Source organism: Oncorhynchus keta, chromosome 18, assembly GCF_023373465.1.
Source record: "Oncorhynchus keta strain PuntledgeMale-10-30-2019 chromosome 18, Oket_V2, whole genome shotgun sequence".
NCBI classification, from domain to species: Eukaryota; Metazoa; Chordata; class Actinopteri; order Salmoniformes; family Salmonidae; genus Oncorhynchus; species Oncorhynchus keta.
Genome location: NC_068438.1, coordinates 19,580,063 through 19,606,540, shown reverse-complemented (window position 1 = coordinate 19,606,540; position 26,478 = coordinate 19,580,063). Strand labels below are relative to the sequence as shown.

General features: G+C 42.7%; 2 protein-coding genes across 2 annotated transcripts in view; one reads left to right on the top strand and one right to left on the bottom strand.

Annotated features, from left to right (window-relative positions):
• aifm4 (apoptosis inducing factor mitochondria associated 4) overlaps positions 1-26,478 on the top strand; it is a 64,077-nt gene that overhangs the window by 4,165 nt on the left and 33,434 nt on the right. The window lies entirely within an intron of this gene.
• LOC118372744 (TLC domain-containing protein 2-like) overlaps positions 2,452-26,478 on the bottom strand; it is a 36,341-nt gene continuing 12,314 nt past the window's right edge. Inside the window, exons 4-5 of the mRNA XM_035758728.2 lie at positions 8,406-8,574; positions 2,452-8,013 (exon numbers count right to left, since the gene is read on the bottom strand). Coding sequence (XP_035614621.1) covers positions 7,772-8,013; positions 8,406-8,574 — 411 coding nt within the window. The 3' untranslated portion in view covers positions 2,452-7,771. The remainder of the gene's footprint in view (positions 8,014-8,405; positions 8,575-26,478) is intronic.

Below are 26,478 nucleotides of genomic sequence, written 5' to 3'. Positions count from 1 at the left end.
CTTCACACTAAATTACATGTAGTTCGCTCATACTTCAAGTTATCCGTCTGAAACTTTGCACATATACTGCTGCCATCGTGTGGACAACATCGGAATTACAACCAGAGTGATGGCTGGAACTGGGACCTTTCTCTTGCATTTCAAAGATGGTGATAGAAAAAAACTGTTTTTTTTTTTCTTTGTATTTTCTTCTACCAGATCTATTGTTTTATATTCTCCCACATTCAATTCAGATTTCCACAAACTTCCAAGTGTGTCCTTCCAAATGGTACCAATAACATGCATATCCTTGCTTTTGGGCCTGAGCTACAGGCAGTTAGATTTGTCATTTAGGCGAAATTTGAAAAAAAGGGGTCTATCCCTAAGAAGATTATGTTGACTACGTCCGTTCTAGCTCTCTCATTGTCTTAATCAAAATTAGGGATGGCCTCTTATCCGCCCGTCGTCCCCTTATGCCATTGTTTGTACATCTCAATTGTCAGTAGAAACCCCATTTGTTTAAGCAAGTCAGCAATATCAGCTATGTTTTTTTTTAAAGGCGGTAAATGAGGATGAATGAACTTGTTTCGTTGCCCGACAAGGCTCTGCTGATACCCAGGTGTAACAGTGGTAAGGATTCACTCCATGTTGCTGAAAAGAAAGCTCTGCTGTTGGGACAGCTTTATGTAGGCCCTAACAGTTTGTGGGCACCGTTTATCACTGTTATTGTACAATTCATGTTTGCCCCACCAAGATTTACATGCAAAAAATCACCACTGTAGCCGTATCATGCCAAAATATCAAAACATCATGAAAAAGATAGCTAATGAAACACTACCCTTCTGAGCAGGCAAATTGACATATACGGTAGCTGGCTAGGCTGGTTAAACTGTAACATTGGCTTGCTTTCAATAAATTGGCTAAATGGTCAACGGAGTTCGCTCTTCATACGATCGAGACAATTCGTATTGCACGCTGCATATTTCAAGTGCACTCAAAAACAGATATGTATTTATATTAACTACATTGTTCCTCAATAAAGTATTTATGAGCAAAGGAGGAAAAACAGTCAAGTGCGAGTGTTAGTTCCGGAGGCGCGGGATTATTTAAGACAGATACTCTTTGAAGAGGTAGTTTCAGATGTTTTCAGAACATAGGCAGGGACTGCTGTCCTAGTTTCATAGGGAAGCTGTTTCCACCATTGGCGTGCCAGGACAGAGACGAGCTTGGATTGGGCTGAGCGGGAGGGCCAAGAGACTAGAGGTGGCAAAACGGAGTGCTCTGGTTGAGGTGTAGGGTTTGAGCATAGCCTGAAGGTAGGGAGGGGCAGTTCCTCTTGCTGCTCTGAAGCCAAGTACCATAGTCTTGTAGGGGAGGGGTATGTATGGGAGTTCTGATTGGTTCCAAGTTTAGCAGTTTGGCAAATTTGCTTGAGCAGAGTGATGAAATATATGTATTTGAAAATGTGCAAGAATTGAAGATGCGAACACATTTTTTGGTCATAAGAATGTTTTACTGTCATATACAAAAAATCAGCGCCTCCCTCGAAGGGGATCGACCAACTGCGCGTTTTTTCGGCTTCGGCCCACCACTTACGCAACACTGTTAGGATTGTCACAACCTCCATTACCAAAGTTACACCATGTGGTTACAAAAGACTACAACAATATACAGACACTTACCAACCAACTTGGCCACAATGGTACTTTACATTTATAATGGCAAATAGCAATAACAATATGTCGTATCATGACAAAACAGGACACATGATCTGCAATATAAAGCTCACAAGTTAATGCAGGTACTTCAGATATCACCACCACAATCTGTTAATCTGCTCGAAAAGAAACAAATATAGTACATACATACATGTTGTAAACTAGTGAAGTTCATTCAGGAGTCTTATCGCAATAAAGGCAACTTCTGAATGGAAACAAATCATAGCTGTTTTTGTAGAATAGTCTTCAGCCGTTCATTGACTATCTGATGTTTGGGAGGTCTATTAAAGCAGCTGAAACAAGCTTTGCTAATGAGCTTCATATCAAACATCATTAGTGTATTTTCATTGTTGATAGTGGTACATTATAGCAGTGTGTTGCCATTGGTAGGGTCATATAATTTTGCTATTCTAATCATAGTATTCCATGAAGAATTGGTCAAGTAGAATTACTGCTTGGCTGGAACCAGCTCATGCTGGGTAAGACTGCCCACCCCTGCAATAGTGGATGTGTTTGGTCAGAGAGCAAAATAATCAACAGGCAAATAAGAATAAGCTCTCTTTTCAAAAGACCCTCATGGATGTTCTAGACTCAGGGAAACAGAAAGAACCCCTCACTGGTTATAGAAACACCACAATGCCCAACAGTTTATACACCACATACTGTAGATACCACTATCAATCCATATATCTCCAATATAACCAACAATTATTCTAAAGGGATATACAATATTATTCAAACTGTGTTCATTAACCATATTTATCATTTTATTCATCCTTGATAATTAAATCCACAACTTTTTTTGAATACAAATAAATTACAAATATACAAAAAAAATTAAATAAAATAAAAAGTGGAGCAAAACATAGAAATACATCTTGTTAGAAAAACTTCAGCTCAATATTACCGATGGTCTGTAATGTTATGATGGATACTAGATAGAGGTTGCCCTTTTAGGCACAGATCTAGGATATGGGACAGGTAGCTGATATTGGATCTGTGCCTAAATGGGCAACTTCTACCAAGAACAGGGATGGGCAACTCCAGTCTTCGAGGGCCGGAGTGGTGTCACACCTTTTCCCGAACCCTACCAAACACAGCTGATTAAATCAATGGCATTCTGAACTGAAGATCATGATTAGTTGATTGCTGCAGTCAAGCATGTTAGCTGGGGAAAAAAGTGTGGCACCGATCAGGCTCCCGAGGACTGGAGTTTCCCATCCCTGCTCTAGGTAGAAGTTGTACTTTTAGGCACAGATCCAGAATCAGTTCACCTATCTCATATCCTTCCTCTAAGGAGTGTTCTGCCCCCTTCAGGCCAAATCTGTAATGACACTTCAATGACCACCAACCATGTCAGTCATCAGATACCAGTCAACGGCCTGTATGTCATTAGTGATGTCATTAGCTGGTGTGTATGGGAAGAGCTGGCTCTCTCGGGTGTCATGGTGACTGTGTGGACCTAGTATTGAGAGGTACACTCGACTTAATGGGCAAGTTCCAAATGGACTAACATAGCAGCCGTTGCCTGTGTGCCTGTGTGTGTTGTGTGTGTGAGGGAGAGAAAGCAAACATAGCTGCTGTTTCTTAGGGACATTTTGTTTTAGTTTAATTTCCACAAAAATTCAACTCGACATCGATCTGAAGTCAACCTTGTTGTTTGGTTAACAACCCGATCAGCGAGTATGTGAAACAGTTTTGAGAAATACCAACACGCCCCTTTTTTGTTGGTTTTATTTTTTGGTGCTTTTTACTCCTTTTCTCCCCAGATTTGTGATATCCAATTGCTAGTTACAGTCTTCTCCCCACGCTGTAACTCCTGTACGGACTCGGCAGAGGCGAAGGTTGAGAGCAATGCATCCTCCGAAACACGAGGATGCACTGCACTGCTTCTTGACACACTGCTCACTTAACCCAGAAGCCAGCCGCACCAAGTGTGTTGGAGGGAACACCGTACAGCTGGCGACCGAAGTCAGCTTGCATGCACCTCGCTGCCACAAGTAGTCACTAGAGCGCGATGGGACAAGGACATCCCAGCAGGCCAAACACTCCCCTAACACAGACGACGCTGGGCCAAATGTGTGCTGCCTCATGGGAACCCTTACAAAATAGATAGCAAAGCTCATGTTAGGAACAGCTGCAGTTGCTACAGTCTTCCGAGGTAGCAGGTGTTTAGTTTACATAAGGCTTGGCCAATAAACGTCTTCGACTCTAGTGCTAGTTTTACTCAACATGTTTACAACATGTTCAAGAAGACACAGGTGTTGGATTCAATGATTCCATATAGTATTTATATATATTTTTCTTTCTCAGTGTTATGAGATTTGCACCTCAACCTGTAAGACATTTCACGCACGCACACACGCACACACACACACACGCACACACACACACACACGCACACACACACACACTGAAAGTATTCTGACACCTTGACTTTTTCCACATTTTGTTATGTTAAAGGGTAAGACTTTAAAATTGATTAAATATTTTTTTTCCTCCTCAATTTACACACATCCCACCATGATAAAGCAAAAACAGATTTATACATTTTTGCTAATGTATAAAAATAAATAAATAATGGAAATATCACATTTACATAAGTATTCAGACCAAAGACTCAATACTTTGTTTAAGAAGCTTTGTCAGCAATTACAGTCTTGAGTCTTCTTGGGTATGATGCTACAAACTTGGCACACCTGTATTTGGGGAGTTACTCCCATTCTTCTCTGCAGGTCCTCTCAAGCTCTGTCAGGTTCGATGCGTCGCTGCACATTTTTTTTGAGGTCTCTCCAGAGATGTTCGATTGGTTTTAAGTCCGGGCTCTGACTGAGCCACTCAAGGACTTTCATTGACTTGTCCCAAAACCCCTCCTGCGTTGTCTTAGCTTTGTGCATAGGGTCGTTGTCCTGTTGGAAGGTGAACCTTCACCCTAGTCTGAGGTACTGAGCGCTCCGGAGCAGGTTTTCATCAATGATCTCTACTTTTCTCCATTTATCTTTCCCTCGATCCCCACAGCATGATGCTGCCATTACCATGTTTCACCGTAGGGATTGTCTCAGGTTTCCTCCAGACGTGACGCTTGGCATTAAGTTCAAAGAGTTCAATCTTGGTTTCATCAGACCAGAGAATCTTGAGAATCAGAATCAGAGTCCTTTAGGGGCCTTTTGGAAAACTTCAAGCGGGCTGTCATGTGCCTTTTTCTGAGGAGTGGCCTCCTTCTGGTCACTCTACCAAAAAGGCCTGATTGGTGGAGTGCTGCAGAGATGGTTGTCTTTCTGGAAGGTTCTCCCATCTCCACAAAGGAAATTTGGCACTCTGTCAGTGATAATTCCTTCGACCTCATGGCTTGGTTTTTGCTCTGACATGCACTGTCAACTTTGGGACCTTATATAGACAGGTGTGCCATTCCAAATCATGCACAATCAGTTGAATTTAGCACAGGTGGGGCCTCCTGGGTGGCGCAGTGGTTAAGGGTGCTATACTGCAGCGCCAGCTGTGCCATCAGAGACTCTGGGTTCGTGCCCAGGCTCTGTCTTAACCAGCCGCGACCGGGAGGTCTGTGGAGCGACGCACAATTGGCCTAGCGTCGTCTGGGTTAGGGAGGGCTTGGCAGGTAAGGATGTCCTTGTCTCATCGCGCACCAGCGACTCCTGTGGCGGGCCGGGCGCAGTGCGTGCTAACCAAGGTTGCCAGGTGCACGGTGTTTCCTCCGACACATTGGTGCAGCTGGCTTCCGGGTTGGATGCGCTCTGTGTAAAGAAGCAGTGCGGCTTGGTTGGGTTGTGTATCGGAGGACGCATGACTTTCAACCTTCGTCTCTCCCGAGCCCGTACGGGAGTTGTAGCGATGAGACAAGATAGTAGCTACTAAAACAATTGGATACCATGAAATTGGGGAGAAAAAGGGGTAAAATTCAACAAAAAAAGATTATCACAGGTGGACTACAATCAAGTTGTAGAAACATTTAAAGGATGATCAATGGAAACAGGATACACCTGAGCTAAATTTTGAGTCTCAAAGGGTCTTACGTAAAATAAGGTCTTTCATTTTTTTAAATACATTTTCAAAAAAATCTAAAAACCTGTTTTTGCTTTGTCATTAAACGGGTACTGTGTGTAGATTGATGAGGGATTATTTTTTATTTAAATACATTTAAACAAATCAAATATATATTTTATATTTGAGATTCTTCAAAGTAGCCACCCTTTGCCTTGATGACAGCTTTGCACACTCTTGGAATTTTCACAACCAGCTTCATGAGGTAGTCACCTGGAATGCATTTCAATTAACAGGTGTGCCTTGTTAAAAAGTTAATTTGTGGAATTCTTTTCCTTCTTAATGCATTTCAGACAATCAGTTGTGTGGTGACAAGGTAGGGGTGGTATACAGAAGATAGCCCTATTTGGTAAAATACCAAGTCAATATTATGGCAAGAACACCTCAAATAAGCAGAGAGAAATGACAGTCCATTATTACTTTAAGACATGAAGGTCAGTCAATGCAGATCATTTCAAGAACCTTTCAAGTTTCTTCAAGTGCAGTCGCAAAAACAATCAAGCGCTATGATGAAACTGGCTCTCATGAGGACCGCCACAGGAAAGGAAGACCCAGAGTTACCTCTACTGCAGAGAATAAGTTCATTAGAGTTACCAGCCTCAAAAATTGCAGCCCAAATTAATGCTTCAGAGTTCAAGTAACAGACACATCTCAACATCAACTGTTCAGAGGAGACTGTGTGAATCAGGCCTTCATGGTCGAATTGCTGCAAATAAACCACTACTAAAGGACACCAATAAGAAGAAGAGACCTGCTTGGGCCAAGACACACGAGCGGTGGAAATGTATCCTTTGGTCTGATGAGTCCAAATTTGAGGTTTTTGGTTCCAACTGCCGTGGCTTTATGAGATGCAGAGTAGGTGAATGGATGATCTCAGCATGTGTAGTTCCCACCGTGAAGCATGGAGGAGGACGTGTGATGGTGTGGGGGTGCTTTGCTGGTGACACTGTCATGATTTATTTAGAATTCAAGGCACACTTAACCAGCATGGCTACCACAGCATTCTGCAGCGATACGCCATCCCATCTCATTTGCACTTAGTGGGACTATCATTTGTTTTTCAACAGGACAATGACCCAACACACCCCCAGGCTGTGTAAGGGCTATTTGACCAAAAAGGAGAGTGATTGAGAGCTGCATCAGATGACCTGGCCTCCACAATCACCCGACCCTCAACCCAATTGAGATGGTTTGGGATGAGTTGGACCGCAGAGTGAAGGAAAAGCAGCCAACAAGTGCTCAGCATGTCAGAACTCCTTTAAGACTGTTGGAAAAGCATTCCTCATGAAGCTGGTTGAGAGAATGCCAAGAGTGTGAAAAGCTGTTATCTAGGCAAAGGGTGGATACTTTAAAGAATCTAAAATATACTTAGATTTGTTTAACTTTTTTTTTTACTACATGATTCCATATGTGTTATATCATAGTTTTGATGTCTTCACTATTATTCTACAATGTAGAAAATAGTTTTAAAAAAAATAAAAAACTTGAATGAGTAGGTGTGTCCAAACCTTTGACTATATATATATATATATATACACACACACACACGACCGATTGGGTGAGAACCCAAACTTTCTACGGTACAGTAGAGCACATTATCCTGCACACTCACACAGTACACATATATACACACACATTATTTCATAGATGTGTCACTTCTTTTTGGCTATCATTCAATGGACCTTGTGTGTGTGAATTGTAAACGCCTGGACCTCAAAACAGAAGAGATGAGGAAGTGTATTTGGTCAGATCTCTTGGGTAGAGTACAGGCATAAGGTACAAGGTCTGTTGGCCACAAAGTGTGTATTTATATGTGTGTGTGTTTGTATGTGACTGACATCCTCGCGCTCCCAGCTTCGCTACAGGATGTCTTATGTATCTCCCTGTGTGTGTACATACGTACGTGTGTTTATACATCCTGCTCACGCTCTTGAATACTCAAGGACATCTTATCCATCTCTGCCATTATACAATCTCTGCCATTATCTCTTCTCCCTCCCTCCCTCCCTTCCTTTCTACGTCTCCTTCTTTCCCTCTCCTTGCCCTCTACTCTCTTTACAATCTGTGGGCGTGGGTGTACTACTCTTGAGGAAGTCAGACCTCAGCAGGCGGTAGAAGAGCACTATATTCATGGCAGTCATAATGGCTAGTCCTACACTCCCCGCTGTGTAGCTGAACAGGGGGATGTTGTCCCGGTTCAGGACCAGCCAGCGGGTCATCCAGGCCAGGGTGTTGATCCGGAACACCACATAGGTACCTGGAATAATATGTTGTTCGTGATTATCAGCACTAAGAACAGAGATCCTATTAAATGACACAGAACAGAGATTATATTAAATGACACAGAACAGAGATCCTATTAAATGACACAGAACAGAGATCCTATTAAATGACACAGAACAGAGATTATATTAAATGACACAGAACAGAGATTAAATGACACATGTATTTCTATATGTAATTCTATGGGGCTAACATTTGTATAATCTACTTACTACAGTGCTTTATGACAGTTGAAAGGTCATGTAACCAAACCACTTAATGGCAACACCTCATGATGTGAAGTTATAGATAATAAATGTCTAGCACAAGCTAGCTGTTCATAAAAAATATCCTTTCATCATTGAAACCTTATGAACGTGACAGTACCTAGGTTGACCATGCTGTTGATGCGGTAAAGGTTGCCCTCTGCTAGGTTGGCCATGCGTAAGATCTGCCGCAGGTGGAGGAACACAGAGTTGATCTCAACCAGGAGGGCCACCACAGCAAAGCCCACGTAGCGACCGGTCAGGACGGTGATGCCGAAACAGCTGATCACCTAGGAGGAAGAGAGAGCGAGAGAGAGGGAGAATGAGAGAAACTTAGACACCGAGTGGCAGTGATTTAGTCAAATTCCTAAACCTAGAGTTTGACTTAAGTCCTAAGTCCCTAGCTTTCGAGTCCAGGTCTGAGTCAACTCACATGTCCTAACATAACAAACAACCTACTCATCTACCCAGAAGTCACATGGTTAACCATCATCTCATGAGGTAGTGGTGGGATGACTGGGATCGCATGACTTTAGGTCATGTCCACCAAATTAGCCACGGTGCAAAACGCACCACATCCTGTGACCACCTGACTCAAAGCACTACAGACTTTTTTTGTATTTATGATAAACATTGTATTATTTCCAGGAAAATGTCATGCAGTTAGATTATCATAACAAGCCTTTGTTTGTTTTTCCTTTATTTGCTTGTCAGATACATTTTGAATGTCAAACACTGACTCTTTATTTAATTACATTGAGGAAGGTCATCATGCTTATGAAACATCTGCAAGGTCATGGTTATGAAATGAAAGTCTGAGGCTACAGCATATCAGACAGTCTTTGGTAACAGGGTGATGTAGTAGCGTACTAGAACCAATAGGTGGCACCCAATGCCAATCTACAATAGAGCCACTATAGAATGTGTACATACTGCTCTGATATACAATAACTTCAGGGAAATCTTTTGAATAATCTTTTATTAGACTGCAGCAGCCTTTACAACGTCTGTATTGTGTTGTGTGTCAGAGTTAGATCAGTAAATCTCACATCCATCTTAGTTACTGTAGCAGACTGGAGAGATTTATGTTTTCCCCAAAATATCCCATTGAGAACAGCAATGCCCGAGCAGTCCAATGACCCTGACCCTGTCCACACTGTTTACTAACCCGAACCTTTCTCAAAACTCCTGTCTCAATTCAAACCACTGAATTACTCAGTCTGTCTCCCAAATGGCACCCTATTCCCAATATAGTGCACTGTGTGTGTGCACAAAAGTAGCAAACAACATAGGGAATAGGGTGCCATTTGAAACGCAGCTTTAATTCTGTGAGGCTGTAGACCATGTTACATAGCAGTTACTGGCACACCAATTTAGCGATGTAAAGCACAAAGTATCTTGTTAGGACACTCAAACATCGTCAATGGCTCAGTTGTGCGACTGAGCTTAACAATTAGGCAGGACCCAATGGAAGGGCTTTCAGTGTGTGTGGTGTGTGTGGTGTGTGCGTGGCCCCAGGGGTGAGGCTGGAGTCAACAGACGAGGTGCCGTCCCTAAACTGACAAATGGTCATGGGATAAACAGCAGCACACACACTGAGGTCTAGTCTAAAGGTCAGCACACACGCTGGCTAGTGGCTACCCCCTAAAGAGGAATAAATAAAGACAGAAAGAGACGCTTACATGTAGAAACTCAGGTCCAAGCATGTCTGAATAATAACACCTATTTAGCCAGACTACCAGCAGGCCAGCACTGACGTGAGACACAGCATTATGTCCTATCTCCTGCTGCAGGCTGTGTGTATGTGTGTGTATATATAGAGGCCCTAATCCCATGCTGCTCTTAGCCAATAAGGTGTGTGTGACTCTTTCCCCAGGGAGAGAGAAGTCCCAGGTAAACACCCAGGTCTCTCATACATACACACTCACACGAAACTTCAACCGGTCTTATCGTTCTTCCAGGTCACACATTTCCTCCGGGATACTCAAAACAGGAACTATGGAGATCAAATAAAAACGGTATAAAATGCTCTGATAAGAGACCTCATGGCCAGGATTCTGTTTACATGATTATCTATCACCTTGTAGCTCTCTCTGTGACGTCTTGTATGAGTGCTGTATGGTCTCTCAACATTGATCCTTGGCACTCACTGTGTAGGCTGGTTCTCACTTCGGCTGAACATCAAGACAGACACGTACTAACTGTATGTATTAAGAATAACTGCTTGGTCAATTAGAACAAACATTTTTGAATCACCTATTTTAGAAATACTGTTTGATATTCAGACTCTATTTTGGTTAGTTATCTGTGATACTTCAAATAGTAGAATTTGACCATGGATTATTGGTTGAAATAAAAAGCCTGCATACATAATGATTCCCGATGACCCTGGGACAATAGACTTAGCAGACTCGTTGGAGATCCTACTATGTGTGTTTATGTCTGCTTGTATGGCCATGGCTTCCTCTATGATGTTTGAGGAGCGTCATTAGTGAGAGGTATCTTCAGTAGAGACACTGATTGTAGTTTCCTCCCTGTCCTTGTGAAGGGAGGGGGTAATCAGAGCCATGTATATAATGACTGATTGTAATCATTGATAGAAGTGGGTGAGGAGGCCCTCACTTAATAACCCCTTACACAAGCTTTACACTACAAAACCTTGATTCCCTACTATGATCCAGCGAAGCAGTCAGGCCATAATCAGGAAATGATAGCCTCAAATCGCCACTGAGAGAGACAGGGGGACATCACTTGGGCCAAGCTCAGGCACGTGGCTCTTTTTGTGGGGTATGATTAGGACCAGACGCCATAGCCTAGGTCCTGGCTGGGTCCTGTCAGTTAAACAAATTAAATCAAACCATGAAAGGGGATGAACCCCAAAACCTTGCCCGACAGTGAGCCCCCCTGGCTGGGGTTGAAGCTACTGTAATCCTCTCTTCTCTGTATCAGACAGACAGATAAGACAGCCCTGGACCATTAGAATGATTCAGCATTAGCAAGCTATCCCCTGCTAAGCCAGGGTCAGGCTTGGCAGCGAGCTGCTGGTAGCCTATTAACAGTGTCACAGACAGAGACACATAGTGGATATACATACACAGGGCCAAGGGGATGAGACTGTTGGCAGGGGACCCAGTCTGTGACAGCATGGATGGGAAAGTGGGCACGGTGAGGTTAGCCTTGCTCTTACACTATGTGCTGCTGTGTCATGTTCAGTAAGGTACAACGTAGCAAAACGTTTTGAAATGGAAAGCAAGAATCAGCAGTAGAACCCTAGTTTCAAAGCATTTTCTCTCGTTTTGTGTATATTGAACTGGTTGGGGGTAAAGGAGAAAGGGTGAAAACAGCGTGTGTTTGCATGTGTTTCCTTAACCACAGTGAAGAATGGCAGGTAAGGGAAAGATAGATCAAAGATGGCCGATAGACCCAAGGTGGCACACAGCACTCGCAGAGCGACAATGGCGGAGGATAAAAACAAAAAGTGGCCTAGATACTCAATTTCTAGGAATAACAGATAATTGACTTGGGTGTTGATAAGCATTTAGATGCAACTTCATCCTACTAAGATTTGTAGAGTCATGGCCAAGGCAGCAGAAAAAACTAAAATGTCAGCCAGGTGGGAATGGAACGGAGTCAGTCCATCTGTAGAGCATTGACCTCTCTCTGAGCCCCGAGAGGTTAACGCACTTCAAACCAAACCTGTTTCCCTGGTTACAGATGATGACACGAAAAAGGCCTCCAGAGTGAATATTGGTAGCCTGAGCAGCCTGTTTTGCAGGTGATGAAATGAAGACAGTACACACACACACCACCTAGAAGGCGGAGACAGAACAGGGATTGTGAGACTGATAAACAGCTTCTATCGCCAAGCCATCAGACTGTTAATCAGTCATCACTAGCCGGCCTCCGCCCAGTACCCTGCCCTGAACTTTAGACACTGTTACTAGCCGTCTATGACCCGGTTACTCAACCCTGCACCTTAGAGACTGCTGGCCTATGTACAGTTGAATTCTGAAGTTTACATACACTTAGGTTGGAGCCATTAAAACTAGTTTTTCAACCACTCCACAAATTTCTTGTTAACAAACTATAGTTTTGGCAAGTCAGTTAGGACATCTACTTTGTGCATGCCACAAGTCATTTTTCCAATAATTGTTTACAGACAGATTATTTCACTTGTAATTAACTGTATCACAATTCCAGTGGGTCAGAAGTTTACATACATGAGGTTCACTGTGCCTTTAAACAGCTTGGAAAATTCCATAAAATTATGTCATGACTTTAGAAGCTTCTGATAGGCTAATTGACATCATTTGAGTCTATTGGAGGTGTACCTCTGGTTGTATTTCAAGGCCTACCTTCAAACTCAGTGCCTATTTGCTTGACATCATGGGAAAATCAAAAGAAATCAGCCAAGACCTCAGAAAAAAATGGTAGACCTCCACAAGTCTGGTTCATCCTTGGGAGCAATTTCCAAATGACTGAAGGTACCATGTTCATCTGTACAAACAATAGTACGCAAGTATAAACACCATGGAACCACACAGCAGCCATACCGCTCAGGAAGGAGACTTGTTCTGTCTCCTGGAGATGAACGTACTTTGGTGCAAAAAGTGCAAATCAATCCCAGGACAACAGCAAAGGAGCTGATGAAGATGCTGGAGGAAAGAGGTACGAAAGTATCTATATCCACAGTAAAACTAGTCCGATATCGATATCATCTGAAAGGCCGCTCGGCAAGGAAGAAGCCACTGCTCCAAAATCGTCATAAAAAGCCAGACTACGGTTTGCAACTGTAGTCTGGTTTGCAACTACGGTTTGCAACTGTAGTAACCAAAAAAAGTGTTAAATCAAATATTTTATATTTGAGATTCTTCAAAGTAGCTGATGACAGCTTTGCACCCTCCTCTTTTTCTATTGTGTTATTGACTGTGTGTTTGTTTATTCCATGTGTAACTCTTGTGTTGTTGTTTGTGTTGCACTGATTTGCCTTATCTTGGCCAGGTTGCAGGTGTAATTGAGAACTTGTTCTCAACTGGCCTACCTGGTTAAATAAAGGTGAAATAAATCAAATAAAGAATATATACAGTGTGTGCAAACGTCATAAGGAGGTAAGGAAATAAACAGGCTATAGTAGCAAAATAATTACAATTTAGCAAGTTAACACTGGAGTGATAGATGTGCAGATGATGATGTGCAAGTAGAAATACTGGTGTGCAAAAAAAGTAAATAAAAACAATATGGGGATGAGGTAGGTAGTAGGTAGGTAGTTGGATGGGCTATTTACAGATGGGCTGTGTACAGCTGCAGCAATCGGTAATCTGCTCAAATAGCTGATGCTTAAAGTTAGTGAGGGAGATATGTCTCCAACTTCAGTGATTTTTGCAATTCATTCCAGTCATTGGCAGCAGAGAGCTGGAAGGAAAGGCAGCCAGAGCAGGTGTTGGCTTTGGGGATGACCAGTGAGATATACCTGCTAGAGCGCGTGCTATGGGTGTTGTTATGGTGACCAGGGAGCTGAGATAAGGCGGAGCTTTACTTAGCAAAGACTTATAGATGACCTGGAGCCAGTGGGTCTGGCGACGAATATGTAGCGAGGGCCAGCCAACGAGAGCATACAGGTCGCAGTGGTGGGTGGTACAGTGGGGCAAAAAAGTATTTAGTCAGCCACCAATTGTGCAAGTTTTCCCACTTAAAAAGATGAGAGGCCTGTAATTTTCATCATAGGTACACTTCAACTATGACAGACAAAATTAGGAGAAAAAATCCAGAAAATCACATTGTAGGATTTTTTAAATTAATTTATTTGCAAATTATGGTGGAAAATAAGTATTTGGTCACCTACAAACAAGCAAGATTTCTGGCTCTCACAGACCTGTAACAACTTCTTTAAGAGGCTCCTCTGTCCACCACTCGTTACCTGTATTAATGGCACCTGTTTGAAATTGTTATCAGTATAAAAGACACCTGTCCACAACCTCAAATTCCACTATGGCCAAGACCAAAGAGCTGTCAAAGGACACCAGAAACAAAATTGTAGACCTGTACCAGGCTGGGAAGACGAAATCTTCAATAGGTAAGCAGCTTGGCTTGAAGAAATCAACTGTGGGAGCAATTATTAGGAAATGGAAGACATACAAGACCACTGATAATCTCCCTCGATCTGGGGCTCCACGCAAGATCTCACCCCGTGGGGTCAAAATGATCACAAGAATGGTGAGCAAAAATCCCAGAACCACACGGGGGACCTAGTGAATGACCTGCAGAGAGCTGGGACCAAAGTAACAACGCCTACCATCAGTAACACACTACGCCGCCAAGGACTCAAATCCTGCAGTGCCAGACGTGTCCCCCTGCTTAAACCAGTACATGTCCAGGCCCGTCTGAAGTTTGCTAGAGAGCATTTGGATGATCCAGAAGAAGATTGGGAGAATGTCATATGGTCAGATGAAACCAAAATATAACTTTTTGGTAAAAACTCAACTCGTTGTGTTTGGAGGACAAAGAATGCTGAGTTGCATCCAAAGAACACCATACCTACTGTGAAGCATGGGGGTGGAAACATCATGCTTTGGGGCTGTTTTTCTGCAAAGGGACCAGGACGACTGATCCGTGTAAAGGAAAGAATGAATGGGGCCATGTATCGTGAGATTTTGAGTGAAATCCTCCTTCCAACAACAAGGGCATTGAAGATGAAACGTGGCTGGGTCTTTCAGCATGACAATGATCCCAAACACACCGCCCGGGCAACGAAGAAGTGGCTTCGTAAGAAGCATTTCAAGGTCCTGGAGTGGCCTAGACAGTCTCCAGATCTCAACCCCATTAAAAAATCTTTGGAGGGAGTTGAAAGTCCGTGTTGCCCAGCAACAGCCCCAAAACATCACTGCTCTAGAGGAGATCTGCATGGAGGAATGGGCCAAAATACCAGCAACAGTGTGTGGAAACCTTGTGAAGACTTACAGAAAACGTTTGACCTCGGTCATTGCCAACAAAGGGTATATAACAAAGTATTGAGATAAACTTTTGTTATTGACCAAAAACTTATTTTCCACCATAATTTGCAAATAAATTCATTAAAAAATCCTACAATGCGATTTTCTGGATTTTGTTCTCTCATTTTGTCTGTCATAGTTGAAGTGTACCTATGATGAAAATTACAGGCCTCTCATCTTTTTAAGTGGGAGAACTTGCACAATTGGAGGCTGACTAAATACTTTTTTTGCCCCACTGTATAAGGGGCTTTGGTGACAAAACGGATGGCACTGTGATAGACTCCATCCAGTTTGCTGAGTAGAGTGTTGGAGGCTATTTTGTAAAATTGTCGAGGATCGGTAGGATGGTCAGTTTTACGAGGGTATGTTTGCCAGCATGAGTGAAGAATCCTTTGTTGCGAAATAGCAAGCCGATTCCAGATTTAATTTTGGATCGTAGATTTATAATATGAGTCTGGAAGGAGACTTTACAGTCTAGCCAGACACCCAGGTATTTGTAGTTGTCCACATATTCTAAGTCAGAACCGTCCAGAGTAGTGATGCTAGTCGGGCGGGTGGGTGCAGGCAGCGATCGGTTGAAAAGCATGCATTTAGTTTTACTAGTGTTTAAGAGCAGTTGGAGGCCACAGGAGGAGTGTTGTATGGCATTGAAGCTCGTTTGGAGGTTTGTTAATACAGTATCCAAAGAAGGGCCAGATGTATACAGAATGGTGTCTTCTGCGTTGAGGTGGATCAAGGAATCACCCGCAGCAAGAGTGACATCGTTGACATATACAGAGAAAAGAGTCGGACCAAGAATTGAACCCTGTGGTACCCCCAAAGAGACTGCCAGAGGCCCGGACCCTTGAATGAGTAGGTGTCCAAACTTTTGACTGGTACTGTATAACAGTCCAAAGTTTGTGTTGGGGTGTGTATATATGACAAATACCCCCCCACGCCAAATGTTGTGTGTCTCATCTCAGTGCAGGGTCAAAGGTGAAGGTAAACAGCATTTGTGATGGCCAGTCCTCAATGCAGCGCAGTATATGTAATGTAAACATGGGGCCAGGGACCAGGCACATTCCTCACAGGGCCTAAATATAACAGGAAGGCATAAACACCACTCAGACCCTGACTCCCTGTACAATATACTATCACGCCATGTACACACAATTCACACACTCAAGCATGCCAAACACAAGATGGAGTGTTAGGTGTTTGATGCTTTTGTGTACAAAGCTAATGATTCGTCTTCTGATTAGAGTGTGGGTTGCCTAGTATAGTGGCCTCTAACTGTGAAGAACATAGCAACAGCAGGAGTTCTGTGTCATCTCGACTCGTCATGATTCTAAGAATCAAAATGGTAACAGGCTTTTACTGTAAAGTTGGGTTGCACAACCAGTCTGGTAGGCACACACACATAGCCCAATAACCACCACTGCATTCAACACACATTACAACACTCAACAGCCCCCACCAAAAAAACAGGCCTGTTCTCCCTATCGGCTGGTCCCAGGGTGCAGTTTACTGACTAATAACACCACGTTCCATAGCGACCACCACACTCAAACAGAGTTACTCCGATAGCAACGGGTCAATACTGGACTGGAGTAGATGGAGGTTTTCCAATTTTTTCAGTGGGGGATATTGGAAGGGAAGGGAAAATGGGCTAGGGAAGTCTATAGTAAGGAAGTAAATGGGAAAGCCTATGGAAACCACTCTGTCTTGTGTAAAGCAGGGCCAGGGTGTGGTTCAGGAGAGGAAGTTTTATATACAGTATGTAAGTGTAGGGTGGTCTACACGTGAAAAATATGTGTATGAACCATCATGTTCACATACCCCCCACCCCCACACACTTGCATGAACACAAACACACATCCACGTTACAGAAAACAACCCACATCTGCAGTAGTAGATACTGTGATGACCCTTCTAGGGCTGATCAGGGTTAATGCCACGGTCAACGAATGACCATAGATTAAAAAATAAAAAACATTGTGTATGCTGTGCATCCATGGTTAGTAATGGTAAACTACAAAAAAAGTTGTGTTTTCATCATGAAATGTGTTTCGAAAGGTCGCTGTGACATTCATACTCATCACTCGTCCTCACTAGTGGTCGCCAGATGATAGGTGTGGAAGTGTTAATTGGTTTTGCTGACTCACCTCACCTAACTTTCTCCTAGATGTTGATTAGTATAGAAGCTACTTCAAAAACGATGTATCTACACTTCTCAGTGACCACTTGGCTGTATATGTACACTACAGACTACTGTCAGTGTAACAATACATTTATCCTATGAATACTTATGCTTTACGTTTTGAGCAAATTCAAATGTTTCCATAACTACCCAGCATACATTTAAATGGTGTGTTTTCCGAACAACTGTAACTGAGCTAAATATAGGAATTTCCCTATACACATGTTGGAATCTGGGATTGTCTTTTGAGTACATCCTCTCCTTCCAAGACTACACACACTCCATAGTTGCTGGAAAACCGTAGACATAAATGCTTTGGAATTCACAGCTATCCTTCTGGCTGGCAGCCAAGTCTCTCTCTCTCTCCCGCTCCCTCTAAATAAAATACAATTTAATTGGTCACATATACATGTTTAGCAGATGTTGTTGTGGGTGTAGCAAAATGCTTGTGTTTCTAGCCCCGACTGTGTAGTAATATCTAACAAGAAATATCTAACAATTTCACAACATATACCCAATACACACAAATCTAAGTAAAGGAATGGAATTAAGAATATATAAATATATGGACGAGCAATGTCAGAGCGGCATAGACTAAGATACAGTAGAATAGTATAGAATTCAGTATATACATATGAGATGAGTAATGCAAGCTATGTAACATTATTAAAGTGACTAGTGTTCCATTTATTAAAGTGGCCAGTGATTTCAAGTCTATGTATATAGGCAGCAGCCTCTGTGCTAGTGATGGCTATTTAACAGTCTGATGGCCTTGAGACTGAAAAACAGCTTCTCTCTCGGTCCCATCTTTGATGCACCTGTCCTGACCTCGCCTTCTGGATGATAGTGAACAGGCAGTGGCTCGGGTGGTTGTTGTCCTTGATGATCTTTTTGGCCTTCCTATGACATCGGGTGCTGTAGGTGTCCTAGAGGGCAGGTAGTTTGTCCCCGATGATGCGTGGGCAGACCGCACCACCCTCTGGAGTGCCCTGCTTCCTCCTATAGCGTCACCTTGACTACAGTATGAAGTCAGTAAAGGCCAACTCCCTCATTCTGTTCTCCCTGGGCCTGCCTCTCCAGTTTCTGAACGTAGCGGATTCCTTGAAGAACCACATTCCTGGTTGCCATGCCAACATCTCACAACAGTCACTCTGTTTAAGCACATCTGGATTTCCTGCCCAACCTCTTAGCAACATAATAATGTTTATGACAATGTGGGTTCTCCTGACAATGTGGACACTTCATAACAATGTAGAGACGTTATGACTTCGCAGAGATTCTTATTGTCAGGCCCTAGGCACAATAATTATGTTTCTGTCCAATACCAGTGTACAACAAAATGTAAAAAAGTTTACTGTTGAGGTATTTATTTATTTTTATTTTATTTAACTAGGCAAGTAATTCAAGAACAAATTCTTATTTTCAATGACAGCCTAGGAAAAGTGGGTTAACTGCCTTGTTCAGGGGCAGAACGACAGATTTTTACCTCGTCAGCTTGGGGATTTGATCTTGCAACCTTTCGGTTAATAGTCCAAAGCTCTAACCACTAGGCTACCTGCCAATAAGATTTACTAGCACTTTTGAGAATGGTTTCTAGTTAAGAGGCTGGTTCAATCTATGTGTGGATATTGGATGAGAGGGGCCTTAGACTGGTATCATTGGATGAGTAGTTTACTATATGGAACGACACTGAGGAATGGAAACAATAAACATTTTACAAAAGAAGGGAACACTGGACCTAGATGAAAACATGCACATGCATATAACTAACTACAGATCCCCATCGGTCTGTTGCAATGAGAAGGGGCAGAGGCTGTCTTGAGTGAGTGGATTTGGGGTGGATGGAGTGCTGTTTTGACTGTTTAGGTGTATGGGATATGGGGGCGGAGATCTGGGTTGAGCGTGTGTGAGAGGGGGTTCATGTGGAGACCAGATTTCTTCTGTCTGGAGGGGTTTCCCTCCTCCAAAGAGATGTGGCCGCAAAACACACCACAACTCTCCCGTCAAAAATCTATCGACACATTCTCTGCCTCACCCCACTTTCCCTTTCCTCTCCTTCACACTCAATCTCTCTCTCAATCACATTATTCTGGTGTTCTCACTTTGGTAATTGTAAGTTCTAATAACATCCATGCAGTGATAGGGCTAAAACACATGAGGTTATAGCTCATAGCTCTAGGTTTAGGTGATATGTTGAAAGAACTGAAACTTGTGCAAAAATAAATAGCAAGCGATACTCCTTCTGCCTCCTCAACCCACAGAGAAGAACCCTGGCCAAAAGAGGAATGTTTGTGGAGCACATGAATATCTCTGGAATATTTCTTTGGCAAATACATTCAGCAGCCTGCTATACAAATGAATTTGCTCCTGCTGACATTGCTTCTTGGAGTCCAGGGACATTTTAGTGGTTTGTGAAAAGCAAACCACAATTTCACAAACCACATATTACAGAAAATTATGTTCATGAATTTACTTACAAAGCAAATTTGAAATTATAACTCAACATGCTTTTTTTTTTGCTTTTAGAGTACACTTTAGAGAGAGTAGGGATGAGAATGTTCAATAACTTTGGAATGAAGAAGCAGAACGCATGGCATGTACTACAGCTTTGGCGGCTGCTGTACTAAGGCTATATTATGTGGTGAGTCAGTGGAATCTGACAGAACGAGGGGACATGGACAAAGACTGGTCTGTAGGAGCGGGAATATCAGGGTCTTTTGAGAAGAAGCCGGGGGGAGAGAAAGCGAGAGGACAGGAGATGAAAGGAGGAGAGGAGGAGAAGAGAAGATGGCAGGCAGTAGGTGTATACAGTGTATTTGGATAGTATTCAGACCTCTTTCCTTTTTCCACTTTGTTACATTACAGCCTTATTCAAAAACGTATTAAATAAAACACATTCTCATTAATCTACACACAATACCCAGTAATGGCAAAGAGAAAAAACAGGTTTTTAGTCATTTTTGTAAATATATTAAACCTAAAACCCAGAAAAATCTGATTTACATAATTATTCAGAACCATTGCTATTAGACTCAAAATTGAGCTCAGGTGCATCCTGTTTCCATTGATCATCCTTGAGATGTTTCTCCAAATTGATTGGCTATGATTTGGAAAGACACACACCTGTCTACATAAAGTCCCACAGTTGACAGTGTACGTCAGAGCAAAAACAAAAGCCATGAGGTTAAGGAGACGTTTATCTAAAGTTCCATGCATAACACTTGTATTTTCATCAACATTTATGATGAGTATGTCTGTAAATTGATGTGGCTCTCTGCAAAATCACCAGATGTTTTGGAAGCAAAACATTACTGAACGTAACGCGCCAATGTAAACTGAGATTTTGGGATATAAATATGAACTTTATCGAACAAAACATACATGTATTGTGTAACATGAAGTCCTATGAGTGTCATCTGATGAAGATCATCAAAGGTTAGTGATTCATTTTATCTCCATTTCTGCTTTTTGTGACTCCTTTCTTTGGCCGGAAAAATGACTGTGTTTTTCTGTGACTAGGTACTGACCTAACAATCATTTGGTGTGCTTTCGTCGTAAAGCCTTTTTGAAATCGGACACTGTGGGTGGGATTAACTTCTTGGATATAGGGGGCGCTTTTTTAATTTATGGATAAAAAAACGTTCCCGTTTTAAACAAAATATTTTGTCACGAAAAGATACTCGACTATGCATATAATTGACAGCTTTGGAAAGAAAACCCTCTGACGTTTCCAAATCTGCAAATATATTATCTGTGAGTGCCACAGAACTGATGCTACAGGCGAAACCAAGATGAAATTTCAAACAGGAAATGCCCCAGATTTTAAATGCGCTTTGTTCCAATGTCTCCTTATATGGCTGTGAATGCGCAAGGAATGAGCCTACACTTTCCGTCGTTTCCCCAAGGTGTCTGCAGCATTGTGACGTATTTGTAGGCATATCATTGGAAGATTGACCATAAGAGACTACATTTACCAGGTGCTCGGTGCTCCGGTTGGTGTCCTCCGTTGCAATTATTGCGTAATCTCCAGCTGCGTGTATTTTACCATTTGCTTCAGAGGAGAAACCAAACTGCCACGAATGACTTATTATCGAATAGATATGTGAAAAACACCTTGAGGATTGATTCTAAACAACGTTTGCCATGTTTCTGTCGATATTATGGAGTTAATTTGGAAAAAAGTTTGGCGTTGTAATGACTGAATTTTCGGGGTTTTTTCTTAGCCGTGATGAACAAAACGGAGCGATTTCTCCTACACAAATAATCTTTTTGGAAAAACTGAACATTTGCTATCTAACTGAGTCTCCTCATTGAAAACATCCAAAGTTCTTCAAAGGTAAATTATTTTATTTGAATGCTTTTCTTGTTTTTGTGAAAATGTTGCCTGCTGAATGCTAGGCTTAATGCTATGCTAGCTATCAATACTCTTACACAAATTATTGTGTAGCTATGGATGAAAAGCATATTTTGAAAATCTGAGATGACAGTGTTGTTAACAAAAGGCTAAACTTGTGAGACAATATATTTATTTCATTTCATTTGCGATTTTCATGAATAGTTAACGTTGCGTTATGGTAATGAGCTTGAGGCTATAATTACGCTCCCGGATATGGGATTGCTCGACGCAACAGGTTAACAACAAGTAAAATGGTGTAAAACACTTGTATGTTTGAGGAATTTTAATGATGAGATTTCTGTTGATTGAATTTGGCGCCCTGCACTTTCACTGGCTGTTGTCATATTGATCCCGTTAGCGGGATCTAAGCCATAATACGTTTTAAATTAATTGTCGGAAGGGTACCTGGTACCAAAGCATTTCTGCAGCAATGAAGGTCCCCATGAACACAGTGGCCTACATCATACTTAAGAAGTTTGAAACCACCAAGACCCCTCCTAGAGCTGGCCGCCCGGCCAAACTGAGCAATCGGGAGAGAAGGGCCTTGGTCAAGGAGGTGACAAAGAACCTGATGCTCACTCTGACAGAGCTCTAGAGTTCCTCTATGGAGATTGGAGAATCTTCCAGGCCTTTATGGTAGAGTGGCCAGACGGAAGACATTCCTCAGTAAAAGGAACATTACAGCCCGCTTGGAGTTTGCCAAAAGGCTCCTAAAGGACTCTCAGAAAATGGGAAAGAAGATTCTCTGATCTGATGAAACCAATATTGAAGTCTTTGAACCGAATGCCAAGTGTCACATATGGAGGAAACTAGACACCATCCCTACGGTGAAGCATGGTGGTGGCAGCATCATGCTGTGGGGATATCTTTCAGCAGCAGGAACTGCGAGACTAGTCAGGATTGAGGGAAAGATGAACAGAGCAAAGTACAGAGAGATCCTTGATGAAAACCTACTCTAGAGCGCTCAGGACCTCAGATCCTAAGCACACAGCCAAGACAACACCGGAGTGGCTTCGGGATAAGTCTCTGTATGTCCTTGAGTGGCCCAGCCAGAGCCTGGACTTGATCGATCATCTCTGGAGAGACCTGAAAATAGCTGTGCAGCGACGCTCCCCCTCCAATCTGACAGAGCATGAGAGGATCTGCAGAGAAGAATGGGAGAAACTCCCCAAATGCAGGGGCCAAGCTTGTAATGTCATACCCAAGAAGACTCGAGGCTGTAAACGTTGTCAAAGGTGCTGCAACAAAGTATTGAGTAAAGTGTCTGAAAACGTATGTAATATTTTATTTTTAATACATTTGCAAACATTTTGAAAAACCAGTTTTTGCTTTATCATTGTGGAGTATTGTAGATTTAATAAATTTTAGAATAAGGCTGTAACATTTTTGTTTGGAAAAGGTCAAGGGGTCTAAATACTTTCCAAATGCCCTGTAGATACAGATGTAGTATGTAGGGGAATCGATGATAGTGTATCTCAGAGATGGAACACAGCAGTCAAAATAACAGTTTGAGAGTAGCACACGACACTCGCTTCCCTACCAGCACTGAGCACTACTAATAAGCTAACTCAATAATACGTAACGAGACAGGGATGAAAGCAATTTGTGTTGGAGGGAAACAGCAAACACTGTTGAAACCTTCAAAAACATCTCAGTCAGAGAGCGGTTGAACGAAGAGCGCAGCTATAGCGACTGCAATTAGAAAAGCAACTAGAGTCAAATGACATCTCCCCTGCTGACCTAAACATCTTAAATGAACTGCATTAGGCTCAATTCCATTTTCTAAATGCTTTTTTCATGAACTTCTGAAGCAGTGCTCTAGTATCTACTCACCCTTGTTCATAGCAACCTCAATATTTCCAACTTTCATAGCCAACTGGCCTACATACAAGGAGGAGAGGGGAGCTTTTTACGGTAAATGTTTCCTTGTTTTTCCATGAACCCAGTCAAGGGCGGGGGCAACTCCAAAAATGTTTTTTTTTTCAACTTTATTTAACCAGGTAGGCCAGTTGAGAACAAGTTCTCATTTACAACTGCGACCTGGCCAAGATAAAGCAAAGCAGTGTGACACAAACAACAACACAGAGTTACACATGGAATAAACAAACATACAGTCAATAATACAATAGAGATAGTCTATATACAGTGTGTGCAAATGAGGTAGGATAAGTTGGGTGAGGCAATAAATAGGCCAAAGTGGTGAAATTATTACAGTATGGCAAATTAAACACTGGGGTGATAAATGTGCAGAAGATGAGTGCAAGTAGAGGTACTGGGGTACAAAGGAGCAAAATAAATAACAATATGGTGATGAGGTAGTTGGATGGGCTATTTACAGATTGGCTATGTACAGGTGCAGTGATCTGTGAGCTGCTCTGACAGCTGGTGCTTAAAGATAGTGAGGGAAATATGAGTCTCCAGCTTCAGGGATTTTTGCAGTTTGTTCCAGTCATTGGCAGCAGAGAACTTGAAGGAAAGGTGGCCGAAGGAGGAATTGGCTATGGGGGGGGACCAGTGAGATATACCTGCTGGAGTGCGTGCTGCGGGTGGGCGCTTCTATGGTGACTAGTGAGCTGAGATAAGGCGGGGCTTTACCTAGCAAAGACTTATAGATGACCTGGAGCCAGTGGGTTTGGCAACGGATATGAAGCGATGGCCAGCCAACGAGAGCATACAGGTCGCAGTGGTGGGTAGTATATGGGGCTTTGGTGATAAAACGGATGGCATTGTGAGAGACTGCATCCAATTTGCTGAGTAGAGTGTTGGAGGCTATTTTGTAAATGACATCGCAGAAGTTAAGGATCGGTAGGATAGTCAGTTTTACTAGGGTATGTTTGGCAGCATGAGTGAAGGAGGCTTTGTGTTACGGCCGTCGAATGAAGAGGACCAAGGTGCAGCGTGGTGAGAGTACATTTTCCTTTTTATTAAAAATGTCACCAACAAAACCAATAAACAATACAAAACGACCGTGAAGCTCACAGAGCTATGATGCCTCAAACAAAGTTAACTTCCCACAAAGAAAGGAGGGAAAGGGCTACCTAAGTTTGGTGCACAATCAGAGACAACGATAGACAGCTGTCCCTGATTGAGAACCATACCCGTCCAAAACATAGAATTCCCACCCCACATCACACCCTGACCTAACCAAATATAGAAATAAACTGGCTCTCTAAGGTCAGGGCGTGACACTTTGTTGCGAAATAGGAAGCCGATTGTAGATTTAATTTTGGATTGGAGATGCTTAATGTGAGTCTGGAAGGAGACTTTATAGTCTAACCAGACACCTAGGTATTTGTAGTTGTCCACATATTCTAAGTCAAAACCGTCCAGAGTAGCGATGCTGGACAGGCGGGCAGGTGCAGGCAGGGATCGGTTGAAGAGCATGCATTTAGTTTTACTGGTATTTAAGAGCAGTTGGAGCAGTTGGCATTGAAGCTCATCTGGAGTTTAGTTAACACAGTGTCCAAATAAGGGCCAGAGGTATACATAATAGTGTTGTCTGCATAGAGTTGGATCAGACAATCACCAGCAGCAAGAGCGACATCATTGATGTATACAGAGAAAAGAGTTGGCCCGAGGATTGAACCCTGTGGCATCCCCATAGAGACTTCCAGAGGTCCGGACAACAGGCCCTCCGATTTGACACACTGAACTCTGCCAGAGAAGTAGTTGGTGAACCAGGTGAGGCAGTCATTAAATGACACATTTTGAGAAACCAAGGCTGTTGAGTCTGCCAATAAGAATGTGGTGATTGACAGAGTCGAAAGCCTTGGGCAGGTCGATGAATACAGCTGCACAGTATTGTCTCTTATCGATGGCGGTTATGATATCGTTTAGGACCTTGAGCGTGGCTGAGATGCACCAGCTCGGAAACCAGATTGCATAGCGGAGAAGGTACGGTGGGATTCGAAATGGTCAGTGATCTGTTTGTTAACTTGGCTTTCGAAGACCTTAGAAAGGCTGGGTAGGATAGATATAGGTCTGTAGAAGTTTGGGTCTAGAGTGTCTCCCCCTTTGAAGAGGGGGATGACAGCGGCAGCTTTCCAATCTTTGGGGATCTCAGACGATACGAAGGAGAGGTTGAACAAGCTAGTAATAGGGGTTGCAACAATTTCGGCGGATAACTTTAGGAAGAGAGGGTCCAGATTGTCTAGCCCTGCTGACTTGTAGGGGTCCAGATTTTGCAGCTCTTTCAGAACGTCAGCTATCTAGATTTGGGTGAAGGAGAAATGTGGGAAGATTGGGAAAGTTGCAGTGAGGGGTGCCGGGCGGTTGACCAGGGTAGCCAGGTGGAAAGCATGGCCAGCCGTAGAAAAATGCTTATTGAAATTCTCAATGATGTTACTGAAACTACAGCAGAAAACCCCTTGAAACAAAAAGCACCCCTGACAACTTCTGCAAATGCAAATATGGTGTTTGTCAGAATGTCTGTTTCCAGACCCTTATATCATCTGTTTTGAATCTTCCATATGCTCTTTCATACATATGACAGTACCTCCTCAGTCAGATCTGAGTGAGGCAGTTTTGTGTTCATAAGGGCTCATAAGGGCGCCCTATTATTGGCACAGACGGCAGGACTTCCTGTTTCTCAAAGGAATGGAGGGGTCAGGGGTTGTTTGGGGGCTATACG